At 42.5% G+C, this 21,875-nt stretch overlaps 1 protein-coding gene across 1 annotated transcript in view; it reads left to right on the forward strand.

The window, feature by feature from the left end:
- KDM3B (lysine demethylase 3B) overlaps positions 1 to 21,875 on the forward strand; it is a gene marked incomplete at both ends in the record, with an annotated part of 111,227 nt that overhangs the window by 74,128 nt on the left and 15,224 nt on the right. The window contains 6 exons of the mRNA XM_080702731.1: positions 721 to 828; positions 5,810 to 5,937; positions 8,127 to 8,406; positions 12,595 to 12,851; positions 18,990 to 19,256; positions 21,207 to 21,378. Coding sequence (XP_080558857.1) covers positions 721 to 828; positions 5,810 to 5,937; positions 8,127 to 8,406; positions 12,595 to 12,851; positions 18,990 to 19,256; positions 21,207 to 21,378 — 1,212 coding nt within the window. The remainder of the gene's footprint in view (positions 1 to 720; positions 829 to 5,809; positions 5,938 to 8,126; positions 8,407 to 12,594; positions 12,852 to 18,989; positions 19,257 to 21,206; positions 21,379 to 21,875) is intronic.

Consider the following 21,875-nt stretch of genomic DNA (forward strand, 5'->3'; position numbering starts at 1 on the left):
TCTACCTCTGGGCTACAACCCCCAAACCTGTTTTAAGTTGCTGATAGCTTCACTAAATTGCTAAAAGCGGCTTTGAACCTGCAATACTCCTGTCTCAGCCTCCCAAAGTACTGGAATTACAAACCTGTGCTACCACACCTGCCTAGATTTTTTTCTTTTTTATTGTGTATATGCTAATAGGAATGGAACTCAGGGGCCTTCTTCCTCTAAACTACACCCTCAATCCTATTTTATGTTGAAACAAGGGGTCTCTAAATTGTTGAGAACTTCACTAAGTTGCTGAGGTTAGCTTCAAATATAATTCTCCTGTCTCAGCCTCCGAAGAACTGGGATTACAGGCATGTGCACTACCATACCTGGCTAGTTTTTTTTTTTTTTTTTTTTTTTTTTTTAAGTTAGATGTTACCTTCTTTGGCTGTAATAAAATTGGCCTTTTAAGTTTCTGACACTTATAGTCAGGTATAGTGGCATATAACTATAATTCCAGTACTTGAAGGCTAAGACAGGATTATCACAGGTTGGAGGCCAGCCTCAACAATTTAGCAAGACCCTATTTCAAGTTTTTTTAAAAGGGGGATGAGAATGTACCTCAGAGATAATATTCCTGGGTTTAGTTCCCAGTAATCCCCCCAAAAATGTTATTTTTAATCTTCCACTGACTGAGAGGGATTCATCTTGTGACCCTAATAAAAGAAGCTAAATCATTTATTTATGTTTCAGAGACAGAGGAAATGGGTGATGAAGAGGTTTTCTCCTGGTTAAAATGTGCAAAGGGGCAATCTCATGAACCAGAGAATCTCATGCCCACTCAAATCATCCCTGGCACAGGTAAGGAAATTCATTTTGAAATTTAGCTCTTTTATTTTTTTTTATTTTGAGAAAGGTTCTTACTAAACTGAACAGAGTGGACTCAAACCTGTGATTCTCCTGCCTCAAATATATGTCACCATGCCCAGCTGAAAAAAGGTTTTGTTTCACTTTGTATTGTTTTTTGGCACTGGGGATTGAGCCCAGGGGCATTCAACCTCCACGCTGTACTCTCAGCCTTATTTTATTTTTATTTTGAAACAGGGTCTCTCTAGATTAATGAAAGTCTCACTACTTGCTATCCTTGAACCTGCAATCCTCCTGTCTCAGCCTCTCAAGTACTGGCATTGCAAACATGTGCCACCACACCTGGCTTGAAAAAAGTATATTTATCTAGCCGGGCATGGTGGCACACACTTGTAATCCCAGTACTTGAGAGACTGAGACAGGAGGATCGCAGTTCACGGCCAGTCTCAGCTACTTAGGCCCTCCGCAACTCAATGAGACCCTTTTTCAAAATAAAGAATAAAAAATGGGGCTGGGGGTGTAGCTCAGAGGTGAATGCCCCTGGCATCCATTCCCAGTACTGCAATAAAAAAGTAAATTTAACTGAAACATTTACATACCATAAAATGTGAAAAGGTTTATCTTAGCTTGATTTTTTTTTTTAATTAAGCCTCACTGTGTCAGATATGGTAGTGCATGTTTTAATTTGGGAGGCTGAGACAAGGAGGATCGCAGTTCACAGACAGCCTCAGCTAGTTAGTGAGGCCCTTTGCAACTCAGTGAGACCCTGTTTCAAAATAAACAATAAAAAAATAGGGCTGAGGGTGTCACTCAGAGGTAAAATGCCTCTGGGTTTCATCCCCAGTACCGCAAAAAAGGAATAAATAAAAATAGATTAATTAATTAGGCCTCACTTGCTTTTCCAGACTTTGGATCTTTATTTATTTATTTATTTATTTTTATTTTTATTTATTTATTTTTTTTTTTTGGTGGTACTGGGGTTCCTGGAAGCCCTTCTACCTCCGGGCTACACTCCCAGACCTATTTTATATTTTTGAAACAGGGTCTCTTACGCCAGCGCGGCTGGCTTCGAACCTGTGCGATCCTCCTGTCTCCGCCTCCCAAGCGCGGGGATTACAAGCATGCGCCACCACGCCCGGCGTCAGACTTTGGATCTTTAGATGAATGTTACTGTGCATGCACAACTGCGCATTCTGCTCCCCCTCAGGTCATAGGAGCTGATCACGTTCAGATACCATTTCACATTCCTATAGTTGGTTGGATCAAAATGAAAAGTCCACTCTGTAGGGTTCCAGATAGAGCTCTAGATTTAGGCTTATAAAAATTTCAGCTAAGAGAGCCAGGGACATTAAGCAATACCTGTAATTTCAGTACTTGGGAGTTTGAGACAGGAGGATCACAGATTTGAAGCCAGTGTATGGTAATTTAGCAACACTTCTTTAAAAATAAAAGATAAAAAGGGCTGGGAATGTAGTTGGTGATGTATTTAGAATGCCCTTGGTTTCAATTCTTAGTACCATGCACACAGAGAAATAGAGTTGAAGGTAATCAATCCCTTGAATCCTTGAGAAAAGCATCTAGTTTAATAGAGCCAATGGTCATGGTTGTGTCACAAATCCAGCTTACCACAGTGATTCCTCCAGAAGTTCTTTTTTTTTTTTTTTTTTCTGTACTGGGGATGGAACCCAGGGGCATTCTATACTCCTGGCCCTAGTTTTTGTTCTTTATTTTATTTTATTTTATTTTATTTTATTTTTGTGTGTGTGTGTGTGTGTGGTACTTAAAGTGGAACCCAGGGGCTTTTCTACCTCCAGGCTATACCTCCAGACCTTTTTTATTTTTTTGTTTTGTTTTGGTTTTTTGGTGGTACTGGGGGTGGAACCCAGAATTTTTCTACCTCCGGGCTATACTCCCAAACCTTTTTTATATTTTATTTGTAAACAGGGTCTCACTAAGTTGCTGAAAGCCTCACTAAGTAGCTGAGGCTGGCTTCGAACCCATGCAATCCTCCTGTCTCAGCTTCCCGAGTGCAGGGATTACAAGTGTGCGCCACCACGCCCAGCTTATTTTTTTTTTTAAACTTTTTTTTTTTTTTTTTTTTTTGGTGGTACTGGGGGTGGAACCCAGAGGCTTTCTACCTCCGGGCTATACTCTCATACCTTTTTTATACTTTATTTGGAAACAGGGTCTCACTAAGTTGCTGAGAGCCTCACTAAATAGCTGAGGCTGGCTTCGAACCTGTGCAATCCTCCTGTCTCAGCCTCCCAAGAGCTGGGATTACAAGCATGTGCCACCAGGCCAGGCCTTTGTTCTTTATTTTGAAACAAGGTCTCACTGAGTTGCAAAGAGCCTCATTAAGTAACTGAGGCTGTCCACAAACTGCAATCTTCCTGTCTCAGCCTCCCGAATGCTGGGCTTACAAGCGTGCACAACCATGCCTGGCATTTCATTCTTTATTTTATTTTATTTTATTTTTGTGTTACTGTGAGTAGAACCCAGAGGCTTTCCTACCTCCAGGCTATACTCCAGACCTATTTTATACTTTATTTGAAAAGAGGATCTCACTAAGTTCCTGAGAGCCTCACTAAGTAGATAAGGCTGGCTTTGAACCTGTGCGATCTCCTGTCTCAGCCTCCCAAGCGCAGGGATTTCAAGCGTGTACCACCACACCCACCTCCTCCAGAAGTTCTGTATGCCTGACTTCTACACCTCCACTAACATACATGGATTGAAGGTGATGTGTCTGAAAAGTACTGCCTGTTTTCTCCTTCACTTAAGGAAGGCATGGGGGACATCCCTTAGATATTTTATATTTCATTAATGCTTCCTGAGTACGGGGGTAGGATGCCTGCTCCCTGTTGGTTTAAGCATGGTTAAATGTAATGTAAATTTGCTGGGCGTGGTGGCGCAGACTTGTAATCTCCGCCCTTGAGAGGCAGAGACAGGAGGATCGCGCAGGTTTGAAGCCAGCCATGTGCGCTGGCTTAGGAGACCCTGTTTCCAAATTTTTTTTTTAAATGTAAAAATAGGTCTGGGAGTATAGCCTGGAGGCAGAAGGGCTTCCAGGAGCCCCAGTACCACCAAAAAAAAAAAGTTATGTAAATTTTACATTTTACATTTCTTTTTTTTTTTCCTTTTTTTTTGAATTGGGGGTTGGACCTGGGTTGGGGTAGGAGTGCCAATCTAGACCTTGAGCCCTATTATTTTGAAACAAGGTCTCACTAAGTTGCTGAGGGCCTCTCTAAATTGCTAAGGGTGGTCTCAACCTGTGATCCTCCTGTCAGCCTCCTAGGTGCTGGGATTACAGAAATACACCACCATACCTGGCTTTTCTTAAGGTTTTAAGAAAGTATAACTTACAGTGAAGTATACAATTCAGAATGTGTGTATACTCTGTACCATTAAAGAATCTACCCCTAGAATTCTCCTAGAGGACAATATATAGATAGTGTGTGTCTATGTGTTAGTTACTGGAGATTGAATTGAGGGCATTCTACCCATGAGCTACAACCCCACCCTATTTTTGGGGTTTTTTGTTGTTGCTTTTGAGGTACTGAGGATTAAATACAGGGGCATTCTACCTCCAAGCTATACCCCAAGCCTATTTTGTATTCTTTATTTTGAAACAAGAGTCTCACTGAGTTGTAGAGGGCCTTACTAAGTAGCTGAGGCTGGCCAGGAAATCCCTGATCCTTCTGTCTCAGCCTCCCAAATACTGGGATTGCAGGGGTGCACCACCACGCCTGGCTCCCTATTTTTATTTTGAAATAGAGTCTCAGTAGTTTATTAAGAATCTTGCTACTTACTGAAGCTGTCCTTAAACCTCTGATTCTCCTGTTTCAGTATTGGGATTTTGAGTGTGTTTTGTTTTGTTTTTGTAGACCCTGGGATTGAACCCAGGGGCATTCTACTTTCAAGCTACACCCCAGTCCTTTTTTTTTTTTTTTTTTTAAATATTGGGGATGGAATCCAGGGGCATTCTACCTCCGAGAACACCCCCAGCCCTATTTTTTTATTTGTTATTTTGAAACAGGGTCTCACTGAGTTGCAGAGGGCCTCACTAAGTAGCTGAGGCTGACCACGAACTGTGATCCTCCTGTCTCAACCTCCCGAATGCTGCCAAATGTTGGGATTACACGTGTGGGTTACTATGCCCAGCTCTGTTTTTTATTCTTTATTTGGAAACAAAGTCTCACTAAGTTGCAGAGGGCCTCACTAAGTAGCTGAGACTAGCCATGAATCCTAATCCTCCTGTCTCAGCCTCCCAAGTACTGGGATTACAAGCATGCGTCACTACGCCCAGCCCCTAGTTCTTTTTTATTTTTTTTATTTTTTAGAATATCACTAAGCCAGAAGTGCTGGTGCATGCTTGTAATCGTAGTACTTGGGAACCACAGGATCAAGGACAGCCTCAGCAAATAGACTCTCATCAACCTAGCAAGTCCCTGCTTCCAAATAAGAAAATCAGTCTGAGGGTATAACTTGGAGGTAGAATGCCTCTAGGTTCAATTCTCAGTACCACAAAAATAAATAAATTAACAATAAATGAGTAGAGTATCACTAAGTTGCTAAGGGTCTTACTAAATTGCTAAGGCTGGTCCTGAACCTTCTTCAATCCTCCTGTCTCAGTTTCCCAAGTACTAGGATTACAATCATGTACCACCACATCTGGCACCTTGTTAATATTTATTAAAGGAGGGAGAGAGTATGGCTTAATGGTTTTGAGTGCACAAAACTTTACAGTTAGATATACCTGGGTTAAAGTTTTAATATTTCCATTTACCAACTTTATGTACTTGTGCAGATGACCTAACATGTAATTTTGAGTTTGATCATCAAAAATTAAAGGTAAAAGCAGTTAACACCTTGATATGTGGTAAGGATCGAGGGAAACAAAGAAGACTCTTACCAAATACATGACACTTAGAAGCGTTCTGATATATATATATATATATTTTTTTTTTTTTTTCTTTAGCTCTTTACAATATTGGAGACATGGTACATGCTGCACGGGGCAAATGGGGAATTAAAGCAAATTGCCCTTGTATTAGTCGGCAAAACAAATCTGTGTTGAGACCTGCTGTCACCAATGGGATGTCACAGGTAAAGTAGTATATGTGGATATAACTGAATAAAGCTTAAACTTAAATTCTTGTGTGTGTGTGTGTGAGAGAGAGAGAGAGAGAGAGAGAGAGAGAGAGAGAGAGAGAGAGATACATACACACACTTGGGTTGGAACCCAGGGGCATTCTGAGTTACAAAGAGCCTCACTAAGTAGCTGAGACTGGCCATAAACCCAGATCCTCCTGTCTCAGCCTCCCAAATGCTGGGATTGCAAACATGAGCCACCCTCCTGGCTAAACTTAAATTTTTAGTGCCAAGAAATTCCCCAATGTTGTCCCAAGTTTCTTTAGGATTCTTAGGTAATATTACCTACCTCCGATCTACACCCCCGGAGATATATATATATATATATATATATTTTTTTTTTTTTTTTTTTTTGTACTGGAGATGGAACCCAGGGGCATTCTACCTCTGAGCTACACCAGCCCTATTTTTTATTCTTTATTTTGAAACTGGGTCTCACTGAGTTGTAAAGGGCCTCATTAAGTAGCTGAGGCCAGCCAAGAACTGAAATCCTCCTATCTCAGCTTCCCAAATGCTGGGATTATAAGCATGCACCAACACGTTTGTTTCAGAAATAAAAATAAAGTAGGGCTGGGGGTACAGCTCAGAGGTAGAACGTCCCTGGATTCAATCCCTTGTACCACAAAAAAATAACCGGATGTGGTGGCACACGCTTGTAATCCCAGCATTCGGGAGGCTGAGACTGGAGGATCGCGGTTCGCAGACAGCCTCAGCTACTTAGTGAGGCCCTCTACAACTCAGTGAGACCCAGTTTCAAAATAAAGAATAAAATATAGGGCAGGAGGTATAGCTTGGAGGTTGAATGCCCCTGGGTTCCATCCCCAGTAACACAAAAAAAGTAATAAAAAAGATAAAACAGGGTCTTACTGGGTTGCTGAGAGTCTCACTAACGTTGCTAAGGCTGACTTCTACCTCTGAGCTATACCCCAGCCCTATTTTATTTTTTTATTTTAAAACAAGGTCTCACGCCGGGCGTGGTGGCGCACGCTTGTAATCCCTGTGCTTGGGAGACTGAGACAGGAGGATCACACAGGTTCGAAGCCAGCATCAGCTACTTAGTGAAGCTTTCTGCAACTTAGTGAGACCCTATTTCCAAATTAAATATGAAAAAGGTCTGGGAGTATAGCCTGGAGGTAGAAAGCTTCTGGGTTCCACCCCCAGTACCACAAAAAAAAAAAATAGTGAAACAAGGTCATACTAAAGAGACCACACTCAGTTCCTGAGGCTGACCTCAAATTTGTGATCTTCCTATCTCAGCCTCCCAAGTACTAGGATTATAAGTGTGTACCACCGCACTCAACTGGGAATGAGTTTTAATCAACAGTTTGCCATTGCAGAAATTGTCTCAAGCATGCTAAATATGTATTTTAAATTATAAACTTCAGGTCTTGTTAAACTTCATTCCCCACAGAACTCTCAATAACTATATATGGAACTGAAGAATGGTTGTGGGTGTACACTTGTATCACTCTGAACCTCACTATGACATACAATACATCAGTAAAAGTATATAAAAAGCTGGGCATAGTGGCGCAGGCTTGTAATCCCAGCATTTGGGAGGCTGAAACCGGAAGATCGTGGTTCATGGCCAGCCTCAGCTACTTAGTGAGGCCCCGTTTCAAAATAAAGAAAAAAGCCAGGTGTGGTGGCACACACTTTTAATCCCTGCTCTTGGAAGGCTGGGACAGGAGAATTGGACAGGTTCAAAACCAGCCTCAGCTACTTAGTGAGGCTCTGAGCAACTTAGTGAGACCCTGTTTTCAAATGAAGTATAAAACAAGTGTGGAGTATAGTCCAGAGGTAGAAAGCCCCTGGATTCCACCCCTGGGGAAGGAAGGAAGGAAGGAAGGAAGGAAGGAAGGAAGGAAGGAAGGAAGGAAGGAAGGAAAAGAGAAGAGGGAGGTGGGTGGGTGGGTAGGTATAGCTCAGAGATCAAATGCCCCTGGGTTCAATCCCCAGACCTCTCCCCAAAAAATGTATATAAAAAAAGAACGGGTAGACTGCGTTTATGGGACACTTTCAGATTATTTTTCACAGACCTACTTAGTGCCAGTAGCCATTACTGTTTGTGTTTAATTTTCTCTGCTCAAGCTCATTACTCTACCATTCTTTTAACCAGCACTCTTTAACTTCCCATGCTCCAGCTTCCTAGCATAAACCCTAGTGCCTCTTCTGGAAACGAAACTACCTTCTCAGGTGGAGGAGGAACTGCAGCAGTAACATCGCCAGAGCCTGACCATGTTCCCAAAGCCGAGGGTCCTGACATCAGATCTGACGAGCCCCTGAAGGCTGACGGTTCTGCATCAAATAGCAATAGTGAGCTAAAAGCCATCAGGCCCCAGTGCCCTGACACTGCCCCTCCCTCCTCGGCCCTGCATTGGTTGGCAGATTTAGCAACTCAGAAGGCTAAAGAAGAAACAAAAGGTGAGATGAACACGGTCTTCTGCCCTGCCCTGGAAGGTTCCCAGGGGATTCTTCAGACTCGGACATCAATGTCCACATTTATGAAACATGCCATTTGCTTTCTATTTCACTTTCTCTGGAAGTGTTGATTTTATTTTTGTACCAGGGATGTTCTACCTCTGAGCTACACCTCTAGCTCTTTTTTATTTTGAAAAAAAAAAAATTTTTTTTTTTTTTGCAGTACTGAGGATGGTACAGGGGTATTTACCTCTAGCCATATTTTTTAGTCTTTATTTTGAAACAGTGTCTCCCTGAATTGCAAAGGACCTCACTAAGTAGCAGAGGTTGGCCTCAAACCTGTGATCCATCTGTCTCAGCCTCCCAAATGCTGGGATTACAAGTATGTGCCACCATGCACAGCTTGAAACAGATTCTTACTAAATTACTGTGCATTGACTTCCAGCTAACACACACTGGCTTCAAATATTAGTTGAAGTGTAGCTTTTGTATTTTTTTACTTTTGATACTAGAGATTGTACCTTCAAGCTACACCCCCAGCCCTTTTTACATATTTATTATATTTATTTTTTAAATAAGGACTCACTAAATTGCTGAGGCTGGCCTCCAACCTGTGATTCTCCTGTCTCAGCCTCCCAAGTACTGGGATTATAGGTGTGTACCACCATGCCAGACTTGAAGTATAGCTTTCTAAAAAGAAACATCTGTGCCCTTCCCAATACCTCCTTAGTCAGAATTGATGCATGTATTTTAATGAGCTTCCTAGGGCTTCTATTGTACACCCAGGGCTGAAAATAGGTATAGAATACTAGTTTTCTGCCGGGTATGGTTGTGTACATCTGTAATCCCAATACTTGGGAGCCTGCATTCCTTCTAAGGACAGCCTCAGCAAGTAGCAAGAATCTTATCAAACTAGTGAGACCCTGTTTCAAAATAAAAGCAAAAAATAGAGTTAGAGGTAGAATACCCCTGGGTTCAATCCCCAGTAACACACACACACACACACACACACACACACACACGCACGCACGCACACTAATTTTTCTTTTTTTTCTTTTTTTTTTTTTTTTTTTTTTTTTTTGGTGGTACTGGGGGTGGAACCCAGAGGCTTTCTACCTCTGGGCTATACTCCCAGACCTATTTTATATTTTATTTGGAAACAGGGTCTCACTAAGTTGCTAGAGCCTCACTAAGTAGCTGAGGCTGGCTTCGAACCTGTGCGATACTCCTGTCTCAGCCTCCCAAGCGCGGGGATTACAAGTGTGCGCCACCACACACAGCCCGAACACTCATTTTCAATGGGCAAAGAACCCCATCTGGAATTGTTAAAAATGCAGATTTTTTTTTCATGCCACTCAGAACCATTAAATCAGAATCTCTTGAGGTAAGAGCCATAATCTTATTTTTTCTTTTGAAACTGGGTCTAAGTTGTTGAGGGCCTTGTTAAATTTCTTTCTTTTTTTTTTTTTTTTTTTTTTTTTTTTGCGGGTCTGGGGGTGGGACCCAGGGGCATTCGACCTCCGAGCTTACACCTCCTGCTTTATTTTTTATTCTTAAGTTGAAACCGGGTCTCACTGAGTTGCAGAGGGCCTCACTAAGTAGCTGAGGCTGTCCATGAACCTCGATCCTCCAGGTCTCAGCCTCCCGAATGCTGGGATTACAAGTGTGCCACCACGCCCAGGGGTGTGTGTGTGTGTGTGTGTGTGTGTGTGTGTGTGTGTGTGTGTGTGTGTGTGTGTGTTACTGGGGTTCCTGGAAACCCTCCTACCTCCAGGCTATACTCCCAGACCTATTTTATACTTTTTTTTTTTTTTTTTTTTTTTGGAAACAGAGTCTCTTAAGCCAGCACAGCTGGCTTCAAACCTGCGTGATCCTCCTGTCTCCACCTCCCAAGCGTGGGGATTACAAGCATGCACCACCATGCCTGGCTTGCTGTGTGTGTGTGTGTGTGTGTGTGTGTGTGTGTGTGTGTGTGTATTGTGTGTCTCACTGGAGATTGAATTCAGGGGCAGTCTTACCTCTGAGCTACAACCCCAGCCCTATTTCATTTTATCTTTGGGGTACTGAGGATGGAACCCAGAGGAAGTCTACCTCTGAGCTATAACCCCAGTCCTACTATATTTTTATTTATTTTATTTATTTATTTTTATTTTATTTTATTTTTTTGGTGGTACTGGGGGTGGAACCCAGAGGCTTTCTACCTCCGGGTTATACTCCCAGACCCATTTTATATTTTATTTGGAAGCAAGGTCTCACTAAGTTGCTGAGAGCCTCACTAAGTAGCTGAGACTGGCTTCGAACCTGTGCCATCCTCTTGTCTCAGCCTCCCAAGCGTGGGGCTTACAAGCATGCGCCACCATGCCCAGCTGCTAAATTTCTGAGACAGGCTTTTAACCTTCCATCCTCCTGTCTTATCCTCCAAAGTACTGGGATTATCAGTTGTGCAATGATACCCAGCTAATAATCTCTATTTATTTGCAGTTTTTTGGGGGGTGCTGGGGGCGGAAACCAGGGGCTTTTCTACCTCTGGGCTGTAATCACAGAGCTATTTTTTTATTTTATTTTATTTGGAAACAGGGTCTCACTAAATTGCTGAGAACCTTACTAAGTAGCTGAGTCTGGCTTCGAACCTATGTGATCCTTCTGTCTCAGCCTCCCAAGCGGGATTACAAGGGTGTGCCACCAAGCCCAGCTTGTTTATTTTTTGTGTATGTGATACTGGAGATTGAACCCAGGGGCATTCCACCTCTGACCTATACCCCAGCTCTTTTTAATTTTTGTTTTGAGATAAGGTCTCACTAAGTTGCAGAGGGCCTTACCAAGGTTACTGAGGCTGTCCATAAACTCATGATCCTCCTGTTCTCCTGTCTCAGCCTCCCAAGTACTGGGATTACAGGCATGGACCACAGTGCCTTTTGTGTATGTTTTACCAGGGATTAAATACAGGGGCATTTTTCCTCCTACCTACATCCCCAGTTCCTTCTTTTTTTTTTTTTTTTTTTTTTTTTTTTTTTTATCATGGGGATGGAACTCGGGCATTCTACCTGAACTATACCTTCATCCCTATTTTATCCTTTTATTTTGAAACAGGGTCTCACTAAGTTGTAAAAGGCCTCATTAAGTTGCTGAGGCTAAGCCAGGCGTGGTGGCTCATGCTTGTAATCTCAGCATTCGGTAGGCTGAGACTGGAGGATTGCAGTTCGTGGACAGCCTCAGCTACTTAGTGAGGCCCTCCACAATTTAATGAGACCCTGTCTCAAAATAAAGAATAATTAATAGGGCAGGGGGTGTAGCTCGGAGGTTGAATGCCCCTCGGTTCCATCCCTAGACCCACAAAAAAAAAAAAGTTGCTGAGGCTGGCTGTAAAACTATGATTCTCCTGTGTCAGCCTCCCAAGTACTAGAATACAAGGGTGCACCACCATGCCCGGCTCACAATCTTTTTTTTTTTTTTTTTTTTTTTTTTTTTTTTTGTGGTACTTGGGATGGAACCCAGGGGCATTCTACCTCCAAGCTACACTCCCAGCCCTGTATTTTATTCTTTATTTTGAAGCAGAGTGTCACTGAATTGCAAAGGGCCTCACTAAGTAGCTGAGGCAGTCCACGAACCTAGATGCTCCTATCTCAGCCTCCCAGATGCTAGGATTACAAGCATGCGCCATACCATTTCCATTTTTGTGTTTGGGGGGGGGGGGTACTGGGGATGGAACCCAGGGGCCTTCTACCTCCGGGCTATACTCCCAGACCTATTTTATATTTTTTATTTGGAAACAGGGTTTCTTAAGCCAGTGGAGGCTGGCTTTGAACCTGCGCAATCCTCCTGTCTCAGCCTCCCAAGCACGGGATTACAAATGTGCGCCACCACGCCTGGCTCACAATCTCCATTTTTAACAGACACTCCAGATGGTTCCAGTATTTAAATGTTCTGGGGACCCACTTAAAGATCATTCTTAGGAAGTGAAGGAGATGAAAGGTAAATGGGAACAAAAGAAAGTTTGTAATACACATCAGGAAAAGTAAAACTTCTCCTTGGTCTGGATATTCATAGCTTGTCAAGATTGGTCTCAGTAAACCTTGCAATTTGGGGAAGGTAGGGGAAGGAGAGAGTCTTACCTCCTTTCCATTTGGCAGTCAGTTGTTTGCCGTCTATTCCTTACTGTGCCTAATGCTATTCCTGGTTATATTCTTACAGAAGCAGGGTCCTTGAGGTCGGTGCTCAATAAAGAGTCTCATTCACCCTTTGGGCTGGACTCATTCAACTCCACTGCAAAGGTCTCTCCATTGACTCCAAAGCTTTTTAACAGTCTCTTACTGGGTCCCACTGCCTCCAACAACAAAACTGAAGGTTCTAGCCTTCGAGAACTCCTTCACTCCGGGCCCGGAAAACTTCCTCAGACCCCGCTGGACACAGGCATACCCTTCCCCCCAGTCTTCTCTACATCCTCAGCAGTAAGTGTCCTTTCTACAACTCAAGCCTTTGCTGCTTTTCCATGAAAGAACCATCAGAGCTGATAATTGAGCTAGAGGGTATGTGGGATTTCTGTTCTCTATGTTTCCAAGCTCAAGCTGACAAGACATCTGTCTACCTTAAGTTTAGGGAATGTTTGAGTTTTGTTTTGTTTTTAGTGGTAGTGCTAGGGATTGAAGCCAGGGGCAGTCTACCTCCAAGACAAAACCCTAGCCCTTATTTTTTTGTTTTGTTCTGAAACGGTCTTCTTCAGTGTGCCACCACACCCATCTGTTTGTTGGGGAGTTTTTTGTTTGTTTATTTGTTGGGTTTTTCTGTTTTATTTTTTAAGAAATAGGGTCTTGCAGGTTGCTGAGAGCTGTGAGTTTCTGAGACTGGCTCCTAACCTGTGATCCTCCTGTCTCAGCCAACCAAATACTGGGATTATAGGTACGTACCACCAGAGCTGGCCTTACAGGAATTTTATAAAGAATTATTTCTGCCTTTTACACTCTGTTTTCAAGCAGCTAAAGAGGTCCTTTTTCAATTTAATTCAATTGTGTCACTTCTGCCTAAGATCTTCCAAAGGCTTCCTATTTCTCTCTGTCAGTGGACTGGGAGGCTTTGACTCTGTTTCTCCTCTCACCTTTCTGACTCTATCCCTCTCCTTCTTATTTAATCTGCTGCAGCTATACCCATCTTGCTATTCCTGGAACACAACCAGGCATGTTTCATCTGCAAGATCTTTGCATACACTAATCTCTTTCACCCAGGATTATCTTTTTTTTTTTTTTCTAATACTGGGGATGGAACCTGGGGGCATTCTACCTCCGAGCTACACCCCTAGTCCTATTTTTTTATACTGCATTTTGAAACAGAGTCTCACTGAGTTGCAAAGGGCCTCACTAAGAAGCTGAAGCTGTCCTTGAACTGCGATCCTCCTGTCTCAGCCTCCCAAATGCTGGACTTAGAAGCATGCGCCACCATGCCCGGCTCAGGATTCTCCTCTTGTGTAACTATATGGCTTACTTCTTCATCAGCTTCCTCTCTTCCCTCCCTAAGTGTTACCCTCAGTAAGCCATCCTACTGTCTTCACTTATAACTGTTTTCCTGCTTTCTTTCATTTATTTATTTATTTATTTATTTATTTATTTATTTATTTATTTATTTATTTATTTTGCATTACTGGGGATTGATCCTAGAAGCATGCTACCACCAAGCTACACCCCCTTTTTAAGTTTGAAACACAGGGTCTCACAAAGTTACAGAGGGCCTCACGAAGTATCTGAGGCTGGCCGGAAACCTTCAATCCTCCTGTCTCAACCTTCTGAGTACTGGGATTACAAGCATGCACCACCATGCCTGGCTTGCTGTGTGTGTGTGTGTGTGTGTGTGTGTGTGTGTGTGTGTGTGTGTGTGTGTGTCTGTCTGTCTGTCTGTCTGTCTCCCTCTCTCTCTCTTTTTGTGGTACTGGGGTTCCTGGAAGCCCTTCTATCTCCGGGCTACACTCCCAGACTTATTTTTACATTTTTATTTGGAAACAGGGTCTCCTAAGCCAGCGCGTGCGGCTGGCTTGGAACCTGCGCGATCCTCCTGTCTCTGCCTCCCAAGCGCGGGGATTACAAATATGCCCTACCACGCCCGGCTCTCTCTTTTTTTTTAATAGCACTTATTACTCTCTGACCTGAGATGCTTTATTTATTGTCATCTTTTGCCTCTCCTAAAGATATTTTGACTATTTTATTTACCACAGTATTCCTACTACTACAGTGTTTGATCCATACTCTCATAGTAACGTGTAATAAACATTTGTGAATAAATTCACAAGGTATAAAAGTTAAAATATACAAAAAGGTTATATTGGGGTTTTTTGTGGTATTGGAAATTAAACCCAGGGGCATTGTACCCCAAATCCCTAGCCCTTTTTATTTTTTATTTTTTAATTATTTTTTAATTAATTAATTTTTTGCAGGTCTGGGGATGGAACCCAGGGACATTCAACCTCTGAGCTATACCTCCTGCCCTATTTTTATTCTTTATTTTGAAACAGGATGTCACTAAGTTGCAGAGGGCCTCGCTAAGTAGCTGAGGCTGTCCGCGAACTGTGATCCTCCAGTCTCAGCCTCCCCAATGCTGGGATTACAAATGTGCACCACCAGGCCCAGCTTTTTTCTTTCTTGTTTTTGGAAGCCTTTCTACCTCCGGGCTACAGTCCCAGGCACTTATTTTATACTTTTTTATTTAGAAACAGAGTCTCTTAAGCCAGCATGGCTGACTTAGAACCTCCTGTCTCTGCCTCCCAAGCGTGGGGATTACAAGCGTGTGCCACCATGCCCCGCCCAGCTTTATTTTTTTTGAGACAGCATCTCACTAAGTTGTCTGGGTTGCTATCCAGCTTGAGATCCTCCTGCCTCAGCCTCCAGAGGCACTGGGATCACAGGCAGGCACCAGAATACCCGCCTCAAAAATGTTATAGTGTAAGCTGGCAGTAGTGGCACACACTTGTAATCCCAGCATTTGGAGACTGAGACAGGAGGATTGTGGTTCACGGACAGCCTCAGCTACTTAGTGAGGAACTTTGCAACTGAGTGAGACCCTGTTTCAAAATAAGGAATAAAAAATAGGGCTGGGGGTGTAGCTCAGAGTTAGAATGCCCCTGGGTTCTTCCCCCAGTACCGCCAAAAAAAAATTATAGTGTAAAGGCTCTTTGCTAGACTTGTCTCCCAGCCATTCATTTCTTTCTGGAGGTCACCATTGTTTCTCCACTGTCATTTCAGAAATATTGTCCTATGAGCCGGGCGTGGTGGTGCACACTCCAGTACTTAGGAGGCCAAGACAGGAGATCACGAGTTTGCAGCCAGCTTCAGCTACTTAGTGAGCCCCTCCACAACTTAGTGAGACCCTGTTTCAAAATACAGAATAAAATATCAAGCTGGGTGTGTAGCTCAGAGGTAGACTGCCCCCGTGCATGCCCCAGCACCACCAAAAAAAAAAAAAAAAGAAATATTGTCCTGAGGGTTTTTTTCCCTTTTTACACAAATGTTCTGCAGCTCAGCTCTCTTTTCTCTGTGTGTATGTTACTGGGAATTAAACCCAGGGGCATCTGCCTGTAAGCTACACCCCCAGGCCTGTTGTTTATATTCTTATTTTGCAACAAGGTCTTGCTAGATTAATGAGAGTCTCAGTAAATTTCTGGCCTCAAATTTGCAATCCTCCTGTCTTAGCCTCCCAAGCACTAGGATTATATACAAAAACTACTATGCCTGGCTTATTTTTACAGGATCTCAGTAAGTTGCTAAGGACCTTGCTAAGTTGCTACGGCTGACTTTAAACTTGCAGTCTTCCCTTTCTCACCCTCCCAAGTACTGGGATTACAGGCACATGCCACCATGCCCAGTTTGCAGATTGCTTTGCTGTTTTTCAGTTTATATATCTTACAAGGCATTTCAAACAAGTATATAAATGTTTCTCATTTAGTTTTATAGTTAATAGCTGAAATTTGATGAATCATAGGTGCTAGAACCTATAAAATTTGGGTTGTTTTTCTTTGGCATAAGTAACTTAAAAATAATTACTCTAAATCGGATATAGTGGTGCATGCCTGTAATCTCAGTATTTGGAGGCTGAGACAAGAGAATCACAGATTGAAGGACAGCCTCAGTAAGAAGTGAGACTCTCATCAACCTAGTGAGACCCTCTTTCAAAATAAAAATAAGATACAGGGCTGGGGGTGTAGCTCAGAGGTAGAATGTCCTTGGGTTCAGTCCTCAGTACCACAAAAAATAATATTCACTCTATTTTATTTGTACTTGCTTATAATTTCAGTTCTTTTTTAAAAAATTTTCCAGAATCATCTTTTTTTTCTCTCTAGATTGCTAAAGTTCTCCCTAAGTTGCTGAGGATGGCCTTGAACCTATGATCCTTTCTCAGCCTCCCAAGTACTGAGATTATAGGTGTGCCCCACAATGCCCAGCACTAATCATTGTCTTTATAAAAACCATGTAATCGTATAACATCTTGACTGGATATGCTGTAATCCCAGTACTTGGGAGGCCAAGATAGGAGAATTGCAGGTTCAAGACCAGTCTCAGCAATTTAGCAAAGACCTCAGCAGCCTGGAGAGATTCTTTAATAAAAGATTAAACAAAGTCAGGCATGGTGGCATATGTTTGTAATCCCAGCATTCCTGAGGCTAAGACAGGAGGATCACAGTTCTTAGACAGCCTCAGCTACTTAGTGAGGCCCTCAGCAACTTAGTGAGACCCTGTTTCAAATTAAAGGATAAAACTCAGGCAGGGGGTATATGTCGGAGGTCAAGTGCCTCCAGGTTCCGTCCACAGACCTGCAAAAAAAAAAAAAAAAAAAATTAAAAGATTAAACATACCTGAGTGTGGTGGTGCACACTTGTAATCCCAGCATTCAGGAGGCTGAGACAGGAAGGATCACAGTTTGTGGACAGCCTCAGCTACTACTTTGTGAAGCCCTTTGCAACTCAGTGAGACCCTGTTTCAAAATAAAGAATAAAAATAGGACTGGGGGTGTCGCTCAGAGGTAGAATGCGCAATACCACAAAAAAAAAAAATTAAACATGGTGGTGCACACCTGTAATCTCAGTACTTTGGGAGGCTGAGAGGAAGATCACAGGTTTGTGGCCAGCCTCAGCAACTTACACCCTCTGCAGTAAAAATAAGGCTAAGGGTGTGGCCCAGAGGTAAAATGCCTCTGGGTTCAATCCCCAGTACCACAAATAATTATAACAACAACAAAAATAAATAAACATGATTTAAAGGGGCTGAGAATATAGCTAAGAGACAGAACACCCCTGAGTTCAATTTGTAATACCACAAAAGAAAAAAAGATGATAATAACATCAGGCAAAGGATTATCAAGATTACAGAAACCCCACCCCGTTCCATTCTGTGATTCCAAGAGTGTTGCTTTCATCTATGGACCTGTTTTTCCATCAGCTAAAACAGAGAGAGGTGCTGAGTACAGTGTAGGTGGGGATAGAGTTGGAGAGTAAGAGAGTGCTTTTACATATACAGTTCCTCTTGGACACCCTGGTCCACCCCCTGGCTGGGGTAGGTGCTCCCTGTTGGAGAACCACTGCCTTAATAAGTCTCTTCAGTTATTTAATTGAAATACTATATTTCTTGAGTGTATGGGTTAGATTTTTTTTTTTTTTTTCCCAGTACTGGGGATGGAACCCAGGGGCATTCTACTTCTGAGCTACAGTCCCTACAGTCCCAGCCCTATTTTTTATTCTTTTTTTTTTTTTTTTTTTTGAAACAGGATCTCACTGACTTGCAAAGGGCCTCACTAAGTAACTGAGACTGGCCACGAACCACGATCTTCCTTTCTCAGCCTCCTGAATGCTGGGATTACAAGCATGTAACACCACGCCCAGCACTAGGAAAAATTTAAAACCCCAAACTAAGTTATCTTTTTCATTCAATTACAGCATTTTGTGAACTCTGTAATCTTTGTACCTATGCTTAACACAGAGCTGAATGCCAAGGATATTTGATTTTAGTTCTCTTGAAGCAAAGGGCTCTTTCTCTGTTTTTTTCTTTCCTAAATATAAGGCAGAATATCAAAATCAAAGAAATTTAAGGTACTGCAAAATCTGAACTTTTGTTCAACAACATCCAGTTGCAAAAAAAAAAAATTTTTTTTTTTCTGATAGTACCAGTGGCCGAACCCAGGGGCATTCTACCTCTGATCTATTTTGAAACAGGGTCTCACTAAGTTGCAGAGGGCCTCACTAAATTGCTGAGGCCACGAACCTGCAATCCGCCTGTCTTAGCCTCCCAGGTACACTGGAATTACAAGTGGGGGCTACCATGCCCAGCCTTCAAAAGACATTTTAATAATTTTTGGCCAGACTCAGCTACTTAGTGAGGCCCTCCACAACTTAGTGAGACCCTATTATAAAATAAAGAATAAAAAATGGGGTTGGTAGTGTAGCTCAGAGGTAGAATGCCCCTGGGTTCAATTTCCTGTACCACAATAAAATAAAATAAAAATTTGTGGAATTTAAACAGATAATTCAGAACTTGGGAATGCAACTGTGATAGAATTTGTTGGCTGCTCTTCTCATGTGCCTCAGTAACACTTACCTGATGTTTTGTGTCTAACAGGGAGTAAAGAACAAGGCCAGCCTGCCCAACTTTCTTGACCACATTATTGCCTCAGTGGTAGAAAATAAGAAAACCTCAGATGCTTCAAAGCGGGCCTGCAACTTGACTGATACCCAAAAGGAAGTGAAGGAGATGGTGATGGGGTTAAATGTGCTAGACCCCCACACTTCTCATTCCTGGCTCTGTGATGGGAGGCTTTTGTGTCTCCATGACCCCAGCAACAAAAACAATTGGAAGATCTTCCGAGAATGTTGGAAGCAAGGCCAGGTAAGTAAGAATAAAGCTATCTGCCTGCCTGCCATAGCTACCAGGATAATTCCAGGCCTCTCTGGGAGATATTTTGCCTGAGAAATTTAGACATAATGTGTTGTGTATATCCTGGATATTTCATGATGTCTTATTTTCATGTATCCTTATGTATCCTTTTATTTCTAAGTTGTATAGTTACACCCTCAGCCCTATTTTTTATTTTTATTTTGAAACAGGGTCTAGCTGAATTGCAAAGGGCCTCACTAAGTAGCTGAGGCTATCCACAAACCGCAATTCTCCTGTCTCAGCCTCCCAAATGCTGAGATTACAAGCATGTACCACCACACTTGACTTTTATTCTTTATTTTTGAAATAGGGTCTCACTGACTTGCAAAGGGCTTCACTTAAGTAGCTGAGGCTGTCTGCGAACCCAGATCCTCCTGTCTCAGCCTACCAAATGCTGGGATTAGCCATCATAACTGGTTAACTCTGTGGGGTTTTGTTTTTTGTTTTGTTTTTTGTTTTTGTTTGTTTGTTTGTTGCGGGTCTGGGGGTGGAACCCAGGGGCATTCGACCTCTGAACTACAGCCGCTGCCCTATTTTTTATTCTTTATTTTGAAACCGGGCCTCATTGTAACTCTGTGTTCTTAAAGGGGCAGTTGAAATTCCTGTTAGGAGCCAAGTGTGGTGTCACATGCTTTTAAATGCAGTACTTGGAGGCTGAGAAAGGAGGATTGCAGGTTTGAGGACAGCCTCAACAGCATAGTATGACTCTCAGCAACTCAGCAACTTAGCAAGACCCTGTTTTAAAGGTCTGGGGGTATAGCTCAGAGGCAGAATGCCCTTTGGATTCATTCACTGGCAGTATGTGCATACATACACACATAGATACACAAATTCCTTTTTTTTTTTTTTTTGGTGGGTCTGGGGATGGAACCCAGAGGCATTTGACCTCTGTGCTACACCCCCTGCCTAATTTTTTATTCTTTATTTTGTTTTTTTGTTGTTGTTGTTTTGTTTTTTGTTTTTTGGTGGTACTGGGGGTGGAACCCAGAGGCTTTCTACCTCTGGGCTATACTCCCAGACCTATTTTATATTTTATTTGGAAATAGGGTCTCAGCCTCCCAAGTGTGGGGATTACAAAGTGTGCCACCACGCCCGGCTTTTATTCTTTATTTTGAAACAGGGTCTCACTGAGTTGCGGAAGGCCTCACTAAGTAGCTGAGGCTGTCCTTGAACCATGATCTTCCAGTCTCAGCCTCCCAAATGCTGGGATTACAAGCATGTGCCACCACGCCCGGCTTCACAAATTTTTATTAGGTATTGAGCTGGCTTTGAAAGAGAATCCTTAAATGTGATACTGGGTAGGATGAAGATATGGGTGGAAAAGGGAATTACTTTTCTAGGTTAGTGTTTAAAGGCCACAGAAGTTGATATGATAGTATGATGACAGCTCTGACTTTTATACCTTAGCAGATGCTTTAAAAAGGAAGAATTTATGGAATTATCTAGTTAGTTTTTTATTTACAATATGAGGAAGTGTTATAAAACTTGCATTTGTTTGCTCACATCAAAATAGTCACAGATACCAGAGCAACAGAAGTTATTTTTATGGCATGCCCTCCAGAAAGAGGATCCAGTATAAAAATGGTGTAGAAGGCCATGTTTAGCGGCACACACTTATAATCCCAATACTTGGGTGGCTGAGACATGAGGATTCGCGTTCACGGAGGTAGAATGCCCCTGGGCTCAATCCCCAGCACCATTAAAAAAAAAAAGGAGTAGAAGCAGTCCATTCACTTTAGATGATGTGTGGAAATCCATAGATTGTAAAATAGGAGGGAAGGGACAATAGGTTTTCATAGGGAAGAAACCACTACCTCCCCCATTCCCCAACCCCATCCTCCTGTCCCTGGAGATAATGGTATTTCCTAGGTGGCTCTGATTGGGATATTCTTGTTTCCACAGCCAGTGCTAGTTTCAGGGGTACATAAAAAGCTCAAGTCTGAACTCTGGAAGCCAGAAGCCTTTAGCCAAGAATTTGGAGACCAAGATGTAGACTTGGTGAACTGCAGAAACTGTGCTATAATTTCTGATGTGAAAGTTCGGGATTTCTGGGATGGCTTTGAGATCATATGCAGTAAGTAGCTTTGATATCTAGTTGAGTAATGGCCAACTGGGAAGGGAGCATCTATATGCCCAGCCCTGTGATAACAGGTTGTATCCTCTTGGTGGGAGAAACCTTCTGTCTGCTGCTGACTGTTTAGCTGTGTGGCAGTCCTGTAGTTTCCAGAATAGGCTCAGGCTTTAGCATGTAAGACCATGGGGTATAAGGAGCACTTTCACTCTGAGGAAGAGGGTAGAGAACCCTACAAAATAGAGAAATAAACGGTCGCGCGTGGTGACGCACACTTGTAATCCCAGCGCTTGGGAGGGTGAGACAGGAGGATCGCATGGGTTCAAAGCCAGCCTCAGCTATTTAGTGAGGCTCTTAGCAATTTCATGAGACTCTGTTTCCAAATAAAGTATAAAAACTAGGTCTGGGAGTATAGCCCAGAGGTAGAAAAGCCTCTGGGTTCCACCCCCAGTACCACAAAAAAAAAAAAAAAAATAGAGAAATAAAGCATGTACTACAGC

This window comes from Muscardinus avellanarius (assembly GCF_963383645.1).
Source record: "Muscardinus avellanarius genome assembly, chromosome: 1".
NCBI lineage: Eukaryota > Metazoa > Chordata > Mammalia > Rodentia > Gliridae > Muscardinus > Muscardinus avellanarius.